The sequence below is a fragment of the Vulpes lagopus genome, chromosome 16, assembly GCF_018345385.1.
Source record: "Vulpes lagopus strain Blue_001 chromosome 16, ASM1834538v1, whole genome shotgun sequence".
Lineage (NCBI taxonomy): Eukaryota > Metazoa > Chordata > Mammalia > Carnivora > Canidae > Vulpes > Vulpes lagopus.
In genome coordinates this window covers 59,272,390-59,289,139 of record NC_054839.1, presented here as the reverse complement: position 1 = coordinate 59,289,139, position 16,750 = coordinate 59,272,390, and the positions used below count along the sequence as shown (strand labels likewise).

At 38.3% G+C, this 16,750-nt stretch overlaps 1 protein-coding gene across 1 annotated transcript in view; it reads right to left on the bottom strand.

Annotated features, from left to right (window-relative positions):
• The window catches only part of CDADC1 (cytidine and dCMP deaminase domain containing 1), a 47,151-nt gene that overhangs the window by 9,571 nt on the left and 20,830 nt on the right, over positions 1-16,750 (bottom strand). Inside the window, exons 5-8 of the mRNA XM_041731048.1 lie at positions 10,753-11,322; positions 5,528-5,577; positions 1,919-2,088; positions 28-217 (exon numbers count right to left, since the gene is read on the bottom strand). Of these exons, the coding sequence (XP_041586982.1) occupies positions 28-217; positions 1,919-2,088; positions 5,528-5,577; positions 10,753-11,322 (980 nt within the window). The remainder of the gene's footprint in view (positions 1-27; positions 218-1,918; positions 2,089-5,527; positions 5,578-10,752; positions 11,323-16,750) is intronic.

Genomic DNA, 16,750 nt, shown 5'->3' with positions numbered 1-16,750 from the left:
TTGGAAAAAAAAGGCATCTCTACTTACTGTAAACTTACTAACACCCTCAAGTTCCCCAAATCTCATGTAAGAGATGTCTGCCTTCTTCTTTCCAACATCTACATCCCCGGCATAGATTTGTTTTATGCCGGCACCTTTAATTAAAGGTACACACTCGTCACACGGGCACTTGGTGACAAAAATCATGCTTCTTTCTTCTGGTTTTATTTCTTGACATCTATAAAAAAATTTTTTATGAACATTAGAAAGGTCTAAACTGCCAAAAGGGTAGTTATAGTTTAGAGAAATCTGTAAAACACTAAAATCAAGTTGCTTTTAAAAGAGATTTCCAACACGATAAACAATAATAAATTTTGTTCTTGCCGAATTAGTAAATGTCCTAAATATATAAACTCATAAAATGTTAACACACACTCTGAACATGACAATTATTATAATTAGTAGTTGGTAAGATGTTCAGTAGTACATTATAAATAAAAACAGAAAAAAGACGGACAATGAAAGAGAGGGGAGGAGGGAGGAGCTCTCCACTGAGGACTTGGTGATGCCACAGGTAGGGGCTGGAACTGACATCTGCCTTACGGCTTTACCGTGAGAGATTAGACGGGAGCCGAAAGATCTCTTATCTAGCACCTACTGAATTTTAATAAATGAATGCTTGTTAAATTGATAAATTAATATTAAAATTCTGCTTCGAGTTACAGTTCCTTCACCTCCTCCCTGAGACAGGATGCTCTAGTTTAACAGACTTTCGGCTTTGACACATTCATGCCTCCAGGCAAATGAAGCAAGTACACCTGTAATGAAGAGCACAAGGGAAGGGAGAGAGGAATTGTGTGCTGGGGGAGCTGAGCACTGCGCGGTGCTCTTGCCTGAGGCTCCAGGGGTTCCGCTCCCTGGTCTGTGGTTTACACTGCTCTCAGCTGGCTGTCTATACCACTGGCAGCCTCCCGCATCCGTCTCTCTAGTTCAGACTCCTTCTGTCTGCCAACGCTAGGGCAACAGAACTTTAGGCATCTGGTCTATTGAAACAATATACCCGCAGCCCAAGTAATCGGTAGGGTGGCCACTTCCCCACTGCCTATCAAACAGACTTAGACACTCACAGTCTTCCCCTGTCCGGCCCCAGCTACCTGCATGAGCTCCAGGGTCCAGACTAATCGGACGGCTCATGTCCCTATACACACGAGCATTTCCCGGCCTCAGGACCATTGCTATGCCTTGAGGCAAGAGAGGATTCCCGTCACTTAGGCGCCTCCAACTGCCACTATCCTACCAGACCTGCAAAGCTCAGCTCAGATGTCAGTTCCTCCTTACAGCTTTCCCGTCCCACTCTCCCTCCCTCTGGAGCAGTTCCTGAATCCCCGCAGGACTTTGTGTTGGCCTTTCCCAGAGAACCCATCATGGGAGCCTGAATGCAGTCTGACACCAGGGAACACTATAAGCTCCTCAAGGACAAAAGCCATGTCTTTCTTAGTTCTGAATCCCCTAAGATCACTCCCTACATGCTAAGTGATGAGAAGTGTTTGTGGAAATGACCTAGAGTAACACCAGAAGGAAGTAACGCCAGTTCCAATCCCTAACAAAAAGCATGTTAAAGCCATTCGGTTCATTACAAAAATCTATATATTCATAAACCTATGTGCTCTCGGTTTAGAAAATAAAGGACACGAGGAAGACCAGAAAAAGAATAGGCTCGCGCAACAAATGCGAAGGCCTGGAGGACCTCCCACAGTAGCCTCAGGTCAGGCAGCAGATACCGGGTATCACCAAAATTATACTTCTGAAAAGAATTTTTCTTAGAATTAAGAAAAAAAATTACAGCTAAAAGAAAACTAATTTTAGCTAACCCTTGCTACTTTTTTTTTTTAACCCTTGCTATGTTTTAAAGAAAAGACATGCAAACGGAATTTCATACCTGAATGTCAAGGCATTCTGCTCCGCGTGTACAATGTATCTGAATTTCCTTATTTCCCTGTCTTTCTGCTTGTCGTCCATGTGGGGGAAGTCAGCATACTCGGATCCAACAGGGAAAGCATTATAGCCACATCCTATGAAGTACATCGAGCCTGTTCCATCACAGCTTCTCTGTGATAGTGAGCAAACCAACAAAGGCGAATTGTCAACATTCTAAAAGAAGGTGCCTGGCGGTGTATTTCAAAGCCTAGGATCACACTTTAGAGTACTAATTCCATTTTCTGTGACCAAAAAAATACAATCTTATATCCTCCCACTGCAGTATGGTCTTGCCATAAGCCAAATTTCAGGAAGGCGGATCATTTCTAATATATGATCTCAAGGCAGTCCTTGGTTTTAGCTGTTAATTAACACTAGCTTGTTTAATTCACAAATTGTTTCACTTGACTCAGACATCTCTCTCCAAATAGGTTATAGGACCCTAGAGATAGAAACCATGTTTTATGCCTCTTTGCTATGCTTTAAAATATACGTATTGGAGTGCTCCACACGTAACAGGTACTCAAATAATTGTAGGAGTTTGTATATATGCTGTTCTATTGGTTAATAAGTCAGAAATTCTAAAAATATTCCAGACAGAAATTTCTACTATTGGACTAAAAATATGCTATTGTGATAGTTAAAGAATTAAAAATGTACTTTCCTTTTTTTAATTGTTTAAAGATTTGAGAGAGGTAGAGAAAGCAAGCAAGAGAGAGAGAGAGAGAGAGAGAGAGCGCGCGAGCATGAGCAGGGGGAGGGGCAAAGGGAGAGGGAGAAGGAGACTCCCACCCTGACGTGGGGCTCAGTCCCAGGACCCTGGGATCATGACCCAAGCCAATGCTCAACTGACTGAGCCACCCAAGTGCTCCTTCTAAAAATGAACTTTCCTCTAATCTTCATATTTATTGAGCCTCTAATGTGTGTGTGTGTGTGTGTGTGTGTGTATACTTATATTTATATGGGACTTTTTACTTAAGTTGCTCTTTCTTTTCTCATAGCCAATGGCATAGTACATGTAATATGAATGCTTTATCAGTTACTAGAGTGAAATATTTGATAAATCATTAGTGTTATTTATAATAATTTGGAATATGCTACAAACTTCAGTAAATTTTAATTATTCATGCGATAACATCAACAGACTCATTAGGATGGCAGCTTGATAAAGATTATTGTTATGATGAGCCAATAAAAGCTTACACATAATATGTTATCTCACTAGTAATAGTAATAAATTGTTCTTGAGCATTTACTGAATGTCAAATACCATGCTGACTTTTATAGGCATTATTTCATTTAATTAATCCTCCCAACAACCTTGACAGTAGTACTAATTAGTTTTTCCATTTTACAGATAAGGAAACTGAGGCCCAGAGAGATTAAACCTGTCCAGGGTCACAATGTTAACAACATAGCCAGAATTCAAGCCCAGGTTGCTGGACTCCAAAACCATGTCTTTCCACTTTACCATGCTGCCCACTGTAGATAACTTGAGTGGAAACTTAAATTCTTACAAGCGCTTGAGAACCAGAGGTTGAGCCAAAGGCTGCTGAGCATTTACACGGACCCAAAGGAGAGATCCAACCACAGGCCAGGCACTGTGCTAGGGGCCCGGAATACAGCTATAAACAAAACAGAGAATCTCTGCCCTTATGAACCTTCTAATCTGCAGATAAGAAACTGCACATAATTTCAACTGCGAGGGTCAGGAATCAGTTGCACAGAATGCTATGGGAGCTTGTGGCTGAGGAACCTATTCTAGTAGGTGGCAATAGTTGAGGCAGAGATAAATAGAGTCAAGAGACCTCTTGAAGATGGAAGTCATAGCACTTGGTAGTTGATTAAATGTATGGAGTAACAGGGGACATTCAGGGAAAGAGTCAAATTACTTGCTGTCTTGTCTAATGAGGCAAACCTAGGCTCCCTATTCATCTCTGAGTCAGCCTTAATGTCACTAAGTGTTTCTTGATTCCATGCCCTTCGACCCACCCCAACTTTCCCCAAGGAAGCGAAGTCCTCATCACTTCCTTTTTATTAACTCCCCATTTCTTCTTATAATGTAAATCTGATCAAATCATTTTCCCACTTAAAATATTATTGGATTGCACCATCCATTAGAGTAGCCACTAGCCACAGGTGGTTAGTCTGAATTGGGAGGTGCTGTTAAGTCCGAATACACACAGGATTATGGAAAGTTAATACTCCCCCCAAATGCAGAATAGTTTATTTTTTAAAAGATTTTATTTATTTATTTACTTGTTCATTTATTCATTCATTCATTCATGAGAGACATAGAAAGAGAAGCAGATCATAGGCAGAGGGAGAAGCAGGCTCCCTGTGGGGAGCCCGATACGGGACTCAATCTCAGGGCCCCGGGATCACAACCTTAGTCAAAAGCAGATGCTCAACCATGGAGCCACTCAGGTGCCTCCAGAATATTTTATTAATAGCTCTTAAATTGATTACAGGTTGAAATAATATTTCTGGACATTTTATTAAATAAAATATATTCTTAAAATCAATCCATCTATTTCTATGTATTTATTTATTTAAAGATTTATTTATTCATGAGAGAGAGAGAGAGAGAGAGAGGCAGAGATACAGGCAGAGGAAGAAAAGAAGCAGGCTCCATGCAGGGAGCCCGATGTGGGACTTGATCTCGGATCTCAGGTCCCCGGGATCAGGCCCTGGGCTGAAGGCAGTGCTAAACCGCTGAGCCACCCGGCTGTCCTCTTTTAATTTTTTTTAATGTGGCTCCTAGAAAATTTAAAATTATGTGTGTGACTTGCCTTTTATTTCTACTGGTTAGTCCTAGAGTATCCCACTGTTGTAAAGATAAAGTCCAAGCTCTTTACATGGTATACAAAGTTCTTTGGGGTTCAGTCTAATTTTTTGCTACTCTACTATACATAGAATATAGTATGTATAATAGAGTACATACTATACACCAAATCACTTGATTTTCCCACATTCTCTCTCATACCCTCTGCATGGTATCCTTCCAGTCATTGCTAATTTAGTATTTTATTACTATTTATTAGCAAATAGTAATAAAATATTTTTAAATTAAAAAAACTTAGCACCTTACCTCCTCCAAGAATATTGTACTCATTTCTCTAAGCAGCATAGAGTTTTCTCCTCCATGCCATCCAGTGTCATGTTATCATCATATATACGTCTTTTTTTTTTTTTTTCGCTCCTGTCTCTAGTATAGAGTATTTAAGGCCGCAGCACAATGCCTACGCTGTGGAAGATGTTTAATAAATGTCTGCTAAATAAATGAATCTACCTAGACAATCATTGAAGGAATGATCAAATGTTTATAGAATTCAGTAAATGCACCAATAATAAAATATTAACCCCAGTGGGTCAATATAATGTAATGCACTTAAGATCATACTGTGTTTATACAAAATCAAAGTTAAATGTTGAATTATTTTCAGGGGCACCTGGCTGCCTCAGTCGGAAGAGTACATGACTCTCGATCTTGGGGTCATGAGTTTGAGCCCCATGTTAGGTGTAGAGATCTCTTAAATAAAAACTTAAAAAAAAATTATTTCATACTCACAGATTTTCCTTCAGCCCAAATGACTGCTCCAACTCCAGTTTTATGATCCTCTGAAAGATAAACGTCATTTAACTCAGTAAAGGTCAATAATTTATTAGTTTAAGAAACATGTTTCCCCAAATAATACACATTACTGAAACATAATTCATAATATAGCAGCAATCCTTGACATCTTTGCTGATTATAAAAATACTTTTTTATTACTAAATACATTTATTTAATAAAAGTTTACCACTAAAATATTCTTCAGTACAGAATATGAGAACTAGATACTGAATAACTGGACAGTGTCGCAATCAACCCAGTCGAACATGATCTGTGTACAGAGCCCACAGTCAGATCAGTTCAAAGTGTACCCAGAACTGAGTGTAATTTTATAGACTCTCCACCAAATCAGTTTCTAAAAGACTATTTCTCAGAGATGATGATGAAATCGATTTAAAAGGAAATTTCTGAACTAGTGGATTTAATGTCACAACAATTCGCAACACTCCAATCTGTCTTCTATCCTTTTTTTACACGCTAGTTATGGAAAACACATTTCATGGAAATGTTCTTGCTAAGAAGAGTTCAAACTTAGAATACCAACAAAAACAAGTTTTTATGGGCTTTCCTATATATTTGAAAGTCCTTTCCCTGACCTTCAGAGTTTACTTGAAGGGGAAAAGAATGCCGACTTAGTGAATGATGCCCATTTCTAAATCCAAGTGGCAGAGTTATGAACGTAAGATTATAATTTCCCTACAGAGCCAGAACCTCTGTAAAAATAAAGCTGCATTTCTTAAAATCACTGATCGGCAACAGAAAGCTTTAAAAAACCAAATTACAAATTCTGTATATCAAGGACTGACTTTTTCTTCTACTAATACAAGGGTAACTTCCAAATTTCTAAAACAATTATACACTAGTTATGAAAACATAGCACTTATCAAAATCTTAATAAGGGACCAAAGTCGTTAAGGAGGTGCAACTACACAGAGACAGGACCAATCATCTGTGAACTTACTCTAGGGTATTTTCATATTGGTAAGGATTAAATGAAACTCTAGTTTCTTCCTACCACTTCCTAAAAGTTAATCCCCTCATATGATAGCCTTATCCTACCTAGGCATTAAAAACTAGCTTGCCTTACAAATAAGTCCATCTTTATAAGTTACGATAATATAATGAAATTCCCCATCTTCAAGTAAGCTCGAGTTTTCAAAATTGAAAAAGCATCTGCATAATTTAAACACTTTTTACCCATCACCTCATTTTTACCCTAAGGGTAAAGCAGATACTTCCTTTTCTAGATGAGAAAAAAGGCAAAGAAATTAAGTGACTAAAATTAAGCCCTCCAGACGAAACCTACCCCCTTTCTTTGATGGTAAGAATTTCGTAACAAAGACTTCCCTTTATTGAATGCCCAAGGAGACCCCGGTGAGGGAATTCCCCGTATTCATGAGATTTATAGTCCGAGGTGGGAGGGAGACGGGGAGAAGCAAACACACAAGCACCTGTGTCCGTGCTGTGCTAGGACGGAAATGAACACGATGCTGGGGAACGGAGGGTAGGGGAAGGCTTGTTCTAGAGTGGAGATTCATTAAAGAGATTTCAGTGTAAACGAAATTTTGTTCCTGCCAAGACCTTCAGAATATAACACGAGGGGGAAAGAATACAATTATGGCTTTACGCTCATTTCTAGGCAAGTGGCAGCAGTTATAAACTTAGATTATATCTGCCTGAAAAACCAAAACCTTTAAGTAAGATTATCCTTAATCCATGTATAAACCTGAAACAAAAAATGAGAGACTAAAATAGAAATTCTTCATATTAAGAGTCTATTTTTTCCTACCATTGACACTAAGTATTTTTCATGTGATTTTTTTTTTTTCTAGTCTCAGGAGCCACTTTTTCTGTTTCAGTCTGGGGACAGACGGAAGGAGGGGTAAAATGTGATTTTCCACCAGTATGCAGCTCTACTGCCTAGCTAAGTTTAGTTACACCAGCAGAATATTCTTTACTATGTCTTTTAAAACACGAATAAAATTTAATCCACGTTAGGTGTAGATTTCACACAGCTCCAAGGTTGGATGACAAATGAGGTGATTTCTCAAGAATCTTTTCGTTTCTGCAATTTTCACACAAATCGCTCCCCATGATCTGCTCATTCACAAGGTTTTCTCTGTGTACCTTTGAGGGAAAGGTCGACTTATAATTGCTGAGCCAAATTCCTGAGACTCGGATCACTGAAAGTCAGAGAGCTCTTTTAGCCCATGGTTCCGGAACACGGGTGTGGTTTTTTAGCTCCTGATTCTGTGGCCACGTCAGATTTGTCCGAGTGTGATCCACAGCCCACTTCATCAGAATCACTGGATGCTTGTTAAAAGGAGGCCTCCTGGCCCCCATGGAAATCTCCTTGAGCAACCTCTCCAACGAGTCAGGCAGGGCTCCCAAACCTGCATTTTCCGTGAGCATCAGCTCGGGTCAAAGGCGTACTGCAAGTTGAGAACCACCAGGTTATGATTTGAGACAGCCAACTTCCGTGGCTACTCCAACCTGCATTCACCACCACTGTTGTTTTAGGAGGAAAGCATAATCTTCAGCTTTGGGAAACACTTTGTCTAAGGGAAAACAGGACCCTGTTCAGAAATCACACTTGAATCGGGTAAGATGCAATGCCCTCCTAAACTCTTTTTTTTCCCCTCTAGGGTCTAAAGGAACGTTGTCACTCTTTTGCTACCTCAAAATGTCCTTTAATGACATCTCTGTGGATTCTATTTATCCACCATTCAAAAAGCAATCATCAAGCACCTACTTCTCAGTTACTTTTAGAATTCTGTTAGAAGTTTGGGAATTCATTTTACTCGTTATGTGTATTTTTAAATCGTGTCTTCATCTCTAGAGTGAAATAAAGTCGTCAAAGCAAACTGAACAGAGTGAAACTAAAAGTCTGAGTTATTAGGAGCATGCTCTATCAGGGGGATGTCTACCCAGGTGGATTGTTAAAGGAGACACATATATACTGCCTGGCTCTGTGCCTGGCACCTTCTAAGTGCTCAATAAATTGTTATTGTCATAATTTATCACCAATGAAGAATATAGGTCTAGATTTTCTTATCTGAAATCCCTTACGCTTTTCAGATAAGACAGATTTTTTGTTTTTTGACAGCTTGATTATACTTATTTTGTGACCACACCTGACCACATATTTAGTGCAAATATTCATACATTTTATTCCATATGGATGTGCTTGATTACAATGTACTGCCTCAGGCCCCTCCCTGGAATGCTGGGTAAGATACAATATATATAACCATATTACCTTTCTAAAATCTGAAAAATTCTGGACTCCTTTTCATCTGGCTCCAAGAATTTTGGATAAGGGATTGTGGACCGTTTACCTTTGGATATAAAAAAGATTTCCTTTATCCATTCAGCACATTGCGCTTAGCGCTAAGGGAAAAATGATGACGAGCACATGGTTCTCCTCCCTGGATGAGCTGACAGTGGAGTGGAGTGCATGACCCAGAGTTGCATCCTATTCAAGATTTGGGCTCCAGGCAAAAAAATAAAAAAATAAAAAATAAAAAAAATCATACACAATCAAAAAATTAACCTTGAAAAGTATTTTAAGTTACCCATCACGTGCAGAAGCACATCTTTATGCACAAAACTGCACAGAAAGAGTGGATAACTTTAGAATTAGAGTATCTTCTAAAGAATGTAGATGCAAATTTGTATCTATACATTACTGCATCTTTAAACACTGGAATCATACATGGTATGATGGGATATTCTCCTAGGAGAAGCAGGATGTACTGAGATAAGTAAAAGAACAGCACATTCCTATCTCCCAGTTTACCATCACTCTGGAATCAGCTGAATTCTAATTAGCAAAGGGGAATTAGTGATGTACAGCTATGGCAGCTGTTCCCACCGATGTTTCTGTCTTTCCAGAATGGATTACAGAAGAGTTCTTTATAAAGCTGGTTTTGGCTAAGATGCTAATGCAGAGCCCATGATACAACAACATAATTATATTAAATCAGACTTTTACACAACATTTGTTTGGAGCTACATGATTTGTGCCTGTAGGAGAACCAAGTTCTTTAATAAAGAATTGAGTGATTATTAACCCTGCTGAACATCAGAATCCTTTGCAGAACTTTAAAAATTCATAAGCTTAGGCCACATCCTTACAGACTTGGTTCAGTAGGTCTGGGTTGGAATTTACGCATTTGTACTTTTAATGAAAGTTTTGATGGCGACTCTGACATGCTGTCAGTTGAGAATTTCTACTCTACTCAAAGTACTTTGTGGTCTTTAGAATTAGAATATACTGCAAACCCGTGGCATCTGTATGGACCTCTTCTTAAGATTTTTTTTTTTTTTAAAGATTTTTCTTTCTTCCCTTCTTTCTTGGGATAAGCTCAAAAAAATAAATGAATGAATGAATGAATGAATAAATAAAATCCTCCATTCACCAAATCTTATTCTACTGTTCCTCCTGCCTATATTTTCCCCCCTTTATTTCAAAGTTGCATTTAAAAAAGTGATCAGATCATGATTCTACTTTGAAAAATCTTATGTCTGGCAAGATGTGAAAATATTGTTCTATAATTGGCAATATAGATCTTTTATCTATCTTTTATCACAATAAAGAAAATTCCCAATAAAGAAAATCCCCAAGTGACATTTTCCTTTTTTCATATATACACTCATGTACAACTTAAAAGTAAAAATATTTGATTTCTTAACTTGCTGATTAAAGATATACCAGCAATTGGAAGAAGTTGTCAATATTCCTTTACTTTAATTATGTTATTTTTGAGTTCACATTTTTATTGTAAAGATTTTCAAAGTTTTATTAAATACTGAATACACACAAAATATTGAAGAGTTAACTAAAAATGAGTAATTTTGGTCTCTCTCCTTTCTCTTTTTTGTCCCATCTCTAGTAGAGGGCTCCATGAACAAGACGACAAAGGCAGGAAGCAGGAGGGTCTAGATAATCAGTTCCTGATTTACAAATGTAGCACTGAATATAAGGCCACAGGAATCCTAAACCTTCTCTAAGAGTTGTCTATTCAAGGGTGTCACTTGCTTCTATACATATAATGACCAGCAAATCTTTAGTATCTAAGAGTAAATGAACTCTATGATAGAGGAGATGAAAACCGTTTTACTTCTGAGACAAATACAACCCAGTCAGCCCCAATTTATGCACTAAGCAAATAACTCACCAGTTCGATATGCCAATAACCTGGCCTGAACCATGCAGTGCCTTGCAATTTCTTGTGGCAAACTTTGATTGTGAGTTTCATTAATCTGTTCGGTATTACCACAATAAAATCCGTAGTGCTTAAAGTTGGGCACACTGGAAGCTACTGTGGCCAAGAGTAGGATAAGGTCTTTCATGTTTTGCCTCAGATTGCTAAAGTATGGATTTTCACATAGGTTCTCCAAACCTATCGTCATCAGTATTTGCTTATGCATTTCTTCATTTGAAACCAAAAATAACATTTCATATTCTTTTATTCTTTCTTGTTTACATTCAGAATAAAAGTCAACGTTAGCATCCGGCAATGTTTTTGCAATTTTTTGAATAAAGTCACATTTGTAAGAGGTTTCCTCTACAAACTGCACCATATAACACACCAAAGGCTGAAGTAAGACACACACATGGGCCCGACTGTTTGACTTCAATCTTTCCACCGCTTTGGCATCTAACTTTGCATCTTCAGAACTAGAAGCCTCAGTAAGCAAACTTATTTCTGGATCAGCTGGCCAGTATGAAATTCGGTTAACTCCAGCTGAAATACAAAATATGAAAGGTAGTTATCAGACATATGTTGAAATTAAGAGTTTTCTTAATAAACACACCATATCATTGTGGTAGACCCAGAGGTCCCAATATGATAAATGTCTATCATGAAGTCATCTATAATGTCTTGGCAAAATCTGGCCCACAGGTCAAATTTGTCCCATTGCCTGTTTTTGTACAGTGTGCAGGTTAAGAATGGATTTTATAGTTTTAAGTAGTTGGAAAAATTAAAAGAATACTATTTTGTGATACATGAAGATTTTATGAAATTCAAACTTCAGTGTCATTTATATAAATAACATTTTATTGGAACACAGAGTCACTCATTCATTGCCATAGTCTCTGGTTGCCTTTGTACTACAATGGAGCAGCAGACTGGTACAGACACCATAGGGCCTGCAAAGCCTAAAATATTTGCTATCTAGCCCTGTATGGGAAAAGATGGCTGACCCCTAACACAGCTCATGAAGTTATTTGTGGAATCCCTGGCTTTACTAAGTGTGGTCCTGAAGCCTAGTTCCAGGACTATATAACCAGAGTCCTGTAAGTAATCAAATGGCTGCTTCTAGAAATATTGTAGCTGACAACTGGTAGTGTCTAGAGTCTTGTATTTGAAATAAACAATTCATCCATACATTAAAAATGTAAATACACTCTGAAATCTTCCTCTGGGAAGCTATTCTAAAAAAAAAAAAAAAAAAAAGAATCACACATGCATATATCTAATGCAGCACTGTTTAAAATAATAAAAATAGAGGGGCATCTGGGTAGCTCAGTCAGTTAAGTGTCTGCCTTTGGCTCAGGTCATGATCTCAGGGTTTTGGGATTGAGGCCCCCCCCACCCAACCTCGTTGGGCTCTTTGCTCAGCGGGGAATCTGCTTCTCCCTCTCTTTTTGCTTCTCCCCTAGCTCATACTCTCTCTCTCTCTCTCAAGTAAATAATTAAAACAGTAAAAACAGAAAAAACCTAAATGGCCAAAACAATGTGAGGGCAGCAATGTATGTGTGTTTGGTGGGGGGAAGGGGAACAATATTTTTTTTAAGCCCACAAAATTAAAGACAAAACAATAAACTAGAATTTTCAATTAATGTGACAGGTTAGTAATCTTTAATATACAGAGAAGATTTTAATTAACAGCACATATGAATTGACAAGAACAGTAAGGCCTCAAGACCAACAAAATGATATGATCAGACAATTTATAAAACAAAACTAGGTAACAAACAGATGAAAAATATTTTGTATTCGAGAGGGAACAACAAGATGCCTTACACAGGTTTAAGCACCAAATATTCATCAGTTAATTAGTATTTTACAAAGAGACCCCTTTGTTAGTATCTCATGCAATTTCAGCTAGGAAAGATTCTTATGATTGTGCCCAGAAGTGAAGAGACAGATGGCCCACAGGTGTCCTGCACTCAAAGTAACAGATGAACTAAAAAGTCTTAGCTGAACAAGCACACATTTCTATCTACTCCCTGCTCCCCCTGACTCTTATTGTAGCTTGCATTATAAATCAGTTTTGAAGGCCTCGGAGCTGACATCAGAATGTTTCCTCTGGCTACATTTCACCTTGCTTCCTTCTGTTGGGGTTCTCATAATCCATTTCCTACTCAGTAGCGATAGTCAATCTTTCATCTAAGCATCTGGCTTGCTTCTAGCAATCCTGATTTAAGGAGAAGAGGGGATGGCTAGCTAGGCTTTGAACAAATGTTCATGTACCAGTGGCAAATGCTACAGCAGGGACTTTCAAATTTTCAGACCTTGCTACACTCTTAAAAATTAACGAGAGCCCCACAGAGCTCTGCCTATGTAGATTATATACCTACTGATATGTACTGTATTAGAAACTTAAAACAAATTTCAAAAAAATTCAATTCATTAAAAATAACAAAAGAACCTACTACACATTAATATAAATGACACAGTTTAATAAAAAAATAACTATTTTCCAAAACAGTAATGAAAACTAGTTGAGAAGAATGGCATTGTTTTAAATGTTTACAAATCTCTTTATTATCTGGCTTAATAGAAGACAGCTGGATTCTTGAATCTGCTCCTGCTTTCAATCTGTTGTGATAGGTTGTTTCCACTGAAGTATATGGAAAGCATCCAGCCTCATACATATGTCTGGTTGAAAAAAAGAGTACTTTAACAGACATTTCAGATAACTGAATATTCTTGACACTACATAAAAATTTGACAAGGGATAATTTCTTAAAAGTTAGTTACAATGTGGAATCTGAAATATATCAACAAACTTTTTTACAATTATGTTAAACTCCATTGGCTTATTGTGCCCTTAGAATGGCTCTTTCACTCATGCATGATGTTGTAGCATCATATGTTGGTCTTCTGGAAAATACTGGTTTACTGATTTTACAATATTAAAAAAGAAGTCCTATTCATTAGTATCACCATTATTAATATCACATCATTAGAGTCTTTTAAGTGTTGGGAAAGTGTAAGCTCATGATGGCGGATGTGACTTTTCCAAAATTCTAATTTTCATCTGAAGACTCAAATTTTATCACTAGCAACAAATACTGTCAGATTTCCTGGGAGTTACCAGTTCACTTCATTTATTTCTGAGAGTATCTGTCAATTGGCGAAGTCTAAAAAACTATATAGTTTGTGTGTTGACAGTGTTCCATGAAAAAAAAGTGAATAATTCAGTTCATAACATAAGCATAAAGACTAAGAAAGAGAAGCCATTTCAGGCCCCCAGCCATGTTCTGTGACCTACACCTTCCTTACTGCCTCTACTTGCCCTAGCACAGGTCTTGCAGAACCTTCCAGGAAATGTCAGAATTGCAAAGAAATGCAAAAGGATTTTAAGGGAACAAAGGTAATGCAAAAACTAACGGTGGCTACTAGGCTTGGAAATAGCCCAGTACTATCAGTCACATAAATCAGTGGTAAAAACTCCCAGTGCTGTTTCAAAAGTTAACAAAGCCCTGCATTCCTTGCCAGAGATAAGGAGCTGAAGACCTCATCCTGTTTATACAAGCTCTAGGGGTATGCCCATAGCCCCTTCCCTTGTCTGACAGGGACATGCAAGGTTACCTCTGTCTCATTACATTAAAATTTCTGCCCAAGGAGGAGCACAATCCTCACTGACATGATATACAATGTAAGTAAACGCATGTTTCCTTAAAACCAATGCACAACCTTATGCCCGCCTTTGTACATGATGACATAACTCCTCTTTCTAAATATTTATCGTAACCCCCAAAAAAGAAATCCGCACCCAGCTCAGGGAGTCATGGATTTGGAAGTTACTCCCCGTGACCTCCTTATTTGCTGCAAGTAAAGTTTCCTTCCTTGTGGAGTGACAACTCCACCTGGTGCAGCTCCTGTCTACAACTCACCAAGGAGCCAACTCAGGAACTCCTGTTAGTTCATTTCCAATAACTCAAACAACTGCACGTGTAGATGGCTTTCCTTAAGGCAACCTTCACACTTAGTTGGGTTTGTAGCAAAAGTGCTCCTATTTTTTCAGACAGAATATTAAAAAGACGTCTACCTAAGGACTGGGATTTAATAAAATTAATAATGTTAACTGTTTCATCAAGGATGTTCTTACCTGAAACCCTCTTTTTAAACTCCAAGTTCGTGGCCATGGAGAGTACAAGGACTATCACTGCCTTGATTCATTCTACAGCAACAGTAGTTTTACTCACTATTCTTTTGGTACTATTGGTATAAATGTAGTGTTATTATGAAAACAGTATGACCTTGTGGACCATCAGAAAGCCACAGACCGCACTTTGAGAACCACTGTGCTTTAGCAAGGTTTCCCTTGTAACTGGCCTAATAGGAACTGTAGCATGGGGTTAAACCATGACCCTTCCCCCAAGATCAAATGTATAAGCCTAAAGTAACAGCAATTTCATTTATATATGGGTCCAGCACTAATATAAAAGCATTTCTATTGTAGGTTCTTCCTGATTTTCCACACTTCATTATTTGCTTTGTGAAGTTCAAACGTCTTAAAGACATCAGGCAGTGGTGAGTTAACTGCACTCCCTTATTTTTCTAATTTTTCTTTCTAATTCTGATTCTCTAATAGGTCAGAGGCTAGTAAGACTACTTTCAGCATAGTCAGCTCAGTACAAAACACAACTATGTTTTATTCATTTTTCTCTCTTGACTCTAGAAGAGATTAATCAACAGTGTTTTGGTCTTGTCACATTCTTTTTCTGTATCAATGCCATCTCAACCCTGTTTCACACCCTGCCTAATATAAGAGTCTGCTCATCAAGCTCTTAACCTCTTATCTTTCCAGGTTCCAATTTGATAACAAAAAATTAAGAAGTAATAATAGTAAGTTTAATCATGTTACAACCTGCTCAAAAAGCTTCGGTGGCTCCATATTATCTGTAATAGGATTTATAGGTCAACTAACACAAGTGATAAATGAATATCCAATCTGTACAATTGGTCGAACAAAAGAAAAAGTCCCTACCATTCTCAAATCTACCTTCTCAATTCATAATGGCAGGGGAAAGACTATAGAACCCAAGAGTATCTGTGCTCTACCTGCCTGAAATACTTGCTGCAGGCCAGGAGGCTCTAGCCACATGACCATTTCTTTTGGAAGTGCCTCCACTGTAGCTCAAGGGCACTGCCTTCACTATGGATCTGATCACTACTCTGAAGACTTTCATGTAAATAAAAATCACCCTTTCTCTAAGTTTAGGAATTCTGTTTTATGAGATAAAGCTCAAAGGCCATACAGTTTTTCAAAGTTCTCCACTGAAGTCCCAACCGATCATTATCATCCATCTGCCACTATTCTTTCCAAGAGTATTTCTCCATCTCAAACACCAACCCCCAGCAGCTTGCTTCTCAAACTGACGAATCCACACATGCTGGCCCCCTGACCAGGAATGTGTTCTTCGTCCTCTTCATCTGACCCATCAAGATCCAGCTTAAGCCCCAGCCTTTCATTACATGCCAACCTGCATGGATCACTCTGAATTCATAGATCACCTAACAGCCTTTATCACTCGTTCAGTACTAGATGATGTGTTATATTAAATGGTAACACAGATAACCCAAGGAGCAAATTGAGGGAATGGATTAAAAGTATATAAACCTTATTTTCCCCCAGAATCTCTCCAAACCCTTTTTCTGGGGGGTTTTTAAGGACACCTCATTACACAGGCATGATCAACTACATTATTGGCCACTGGTAACTGAACTCAAACTCCTGTCCCACTCTCTTTCCCCAGAGGTCTGAGTGAGTTTAAAAGCTCTAACCCTCTAATGACCTAGTTGGTTCCACTGGCAACCAGGCCCTCATCTATGGGGTTTCCCAAAAGTCACTTCACTAACAAACTCAGGTGTGGCTGAAGGGGGTGTGTTAAGAATAATAAAAGACACCTCTATCACTCTCAACACTCAGGAAATC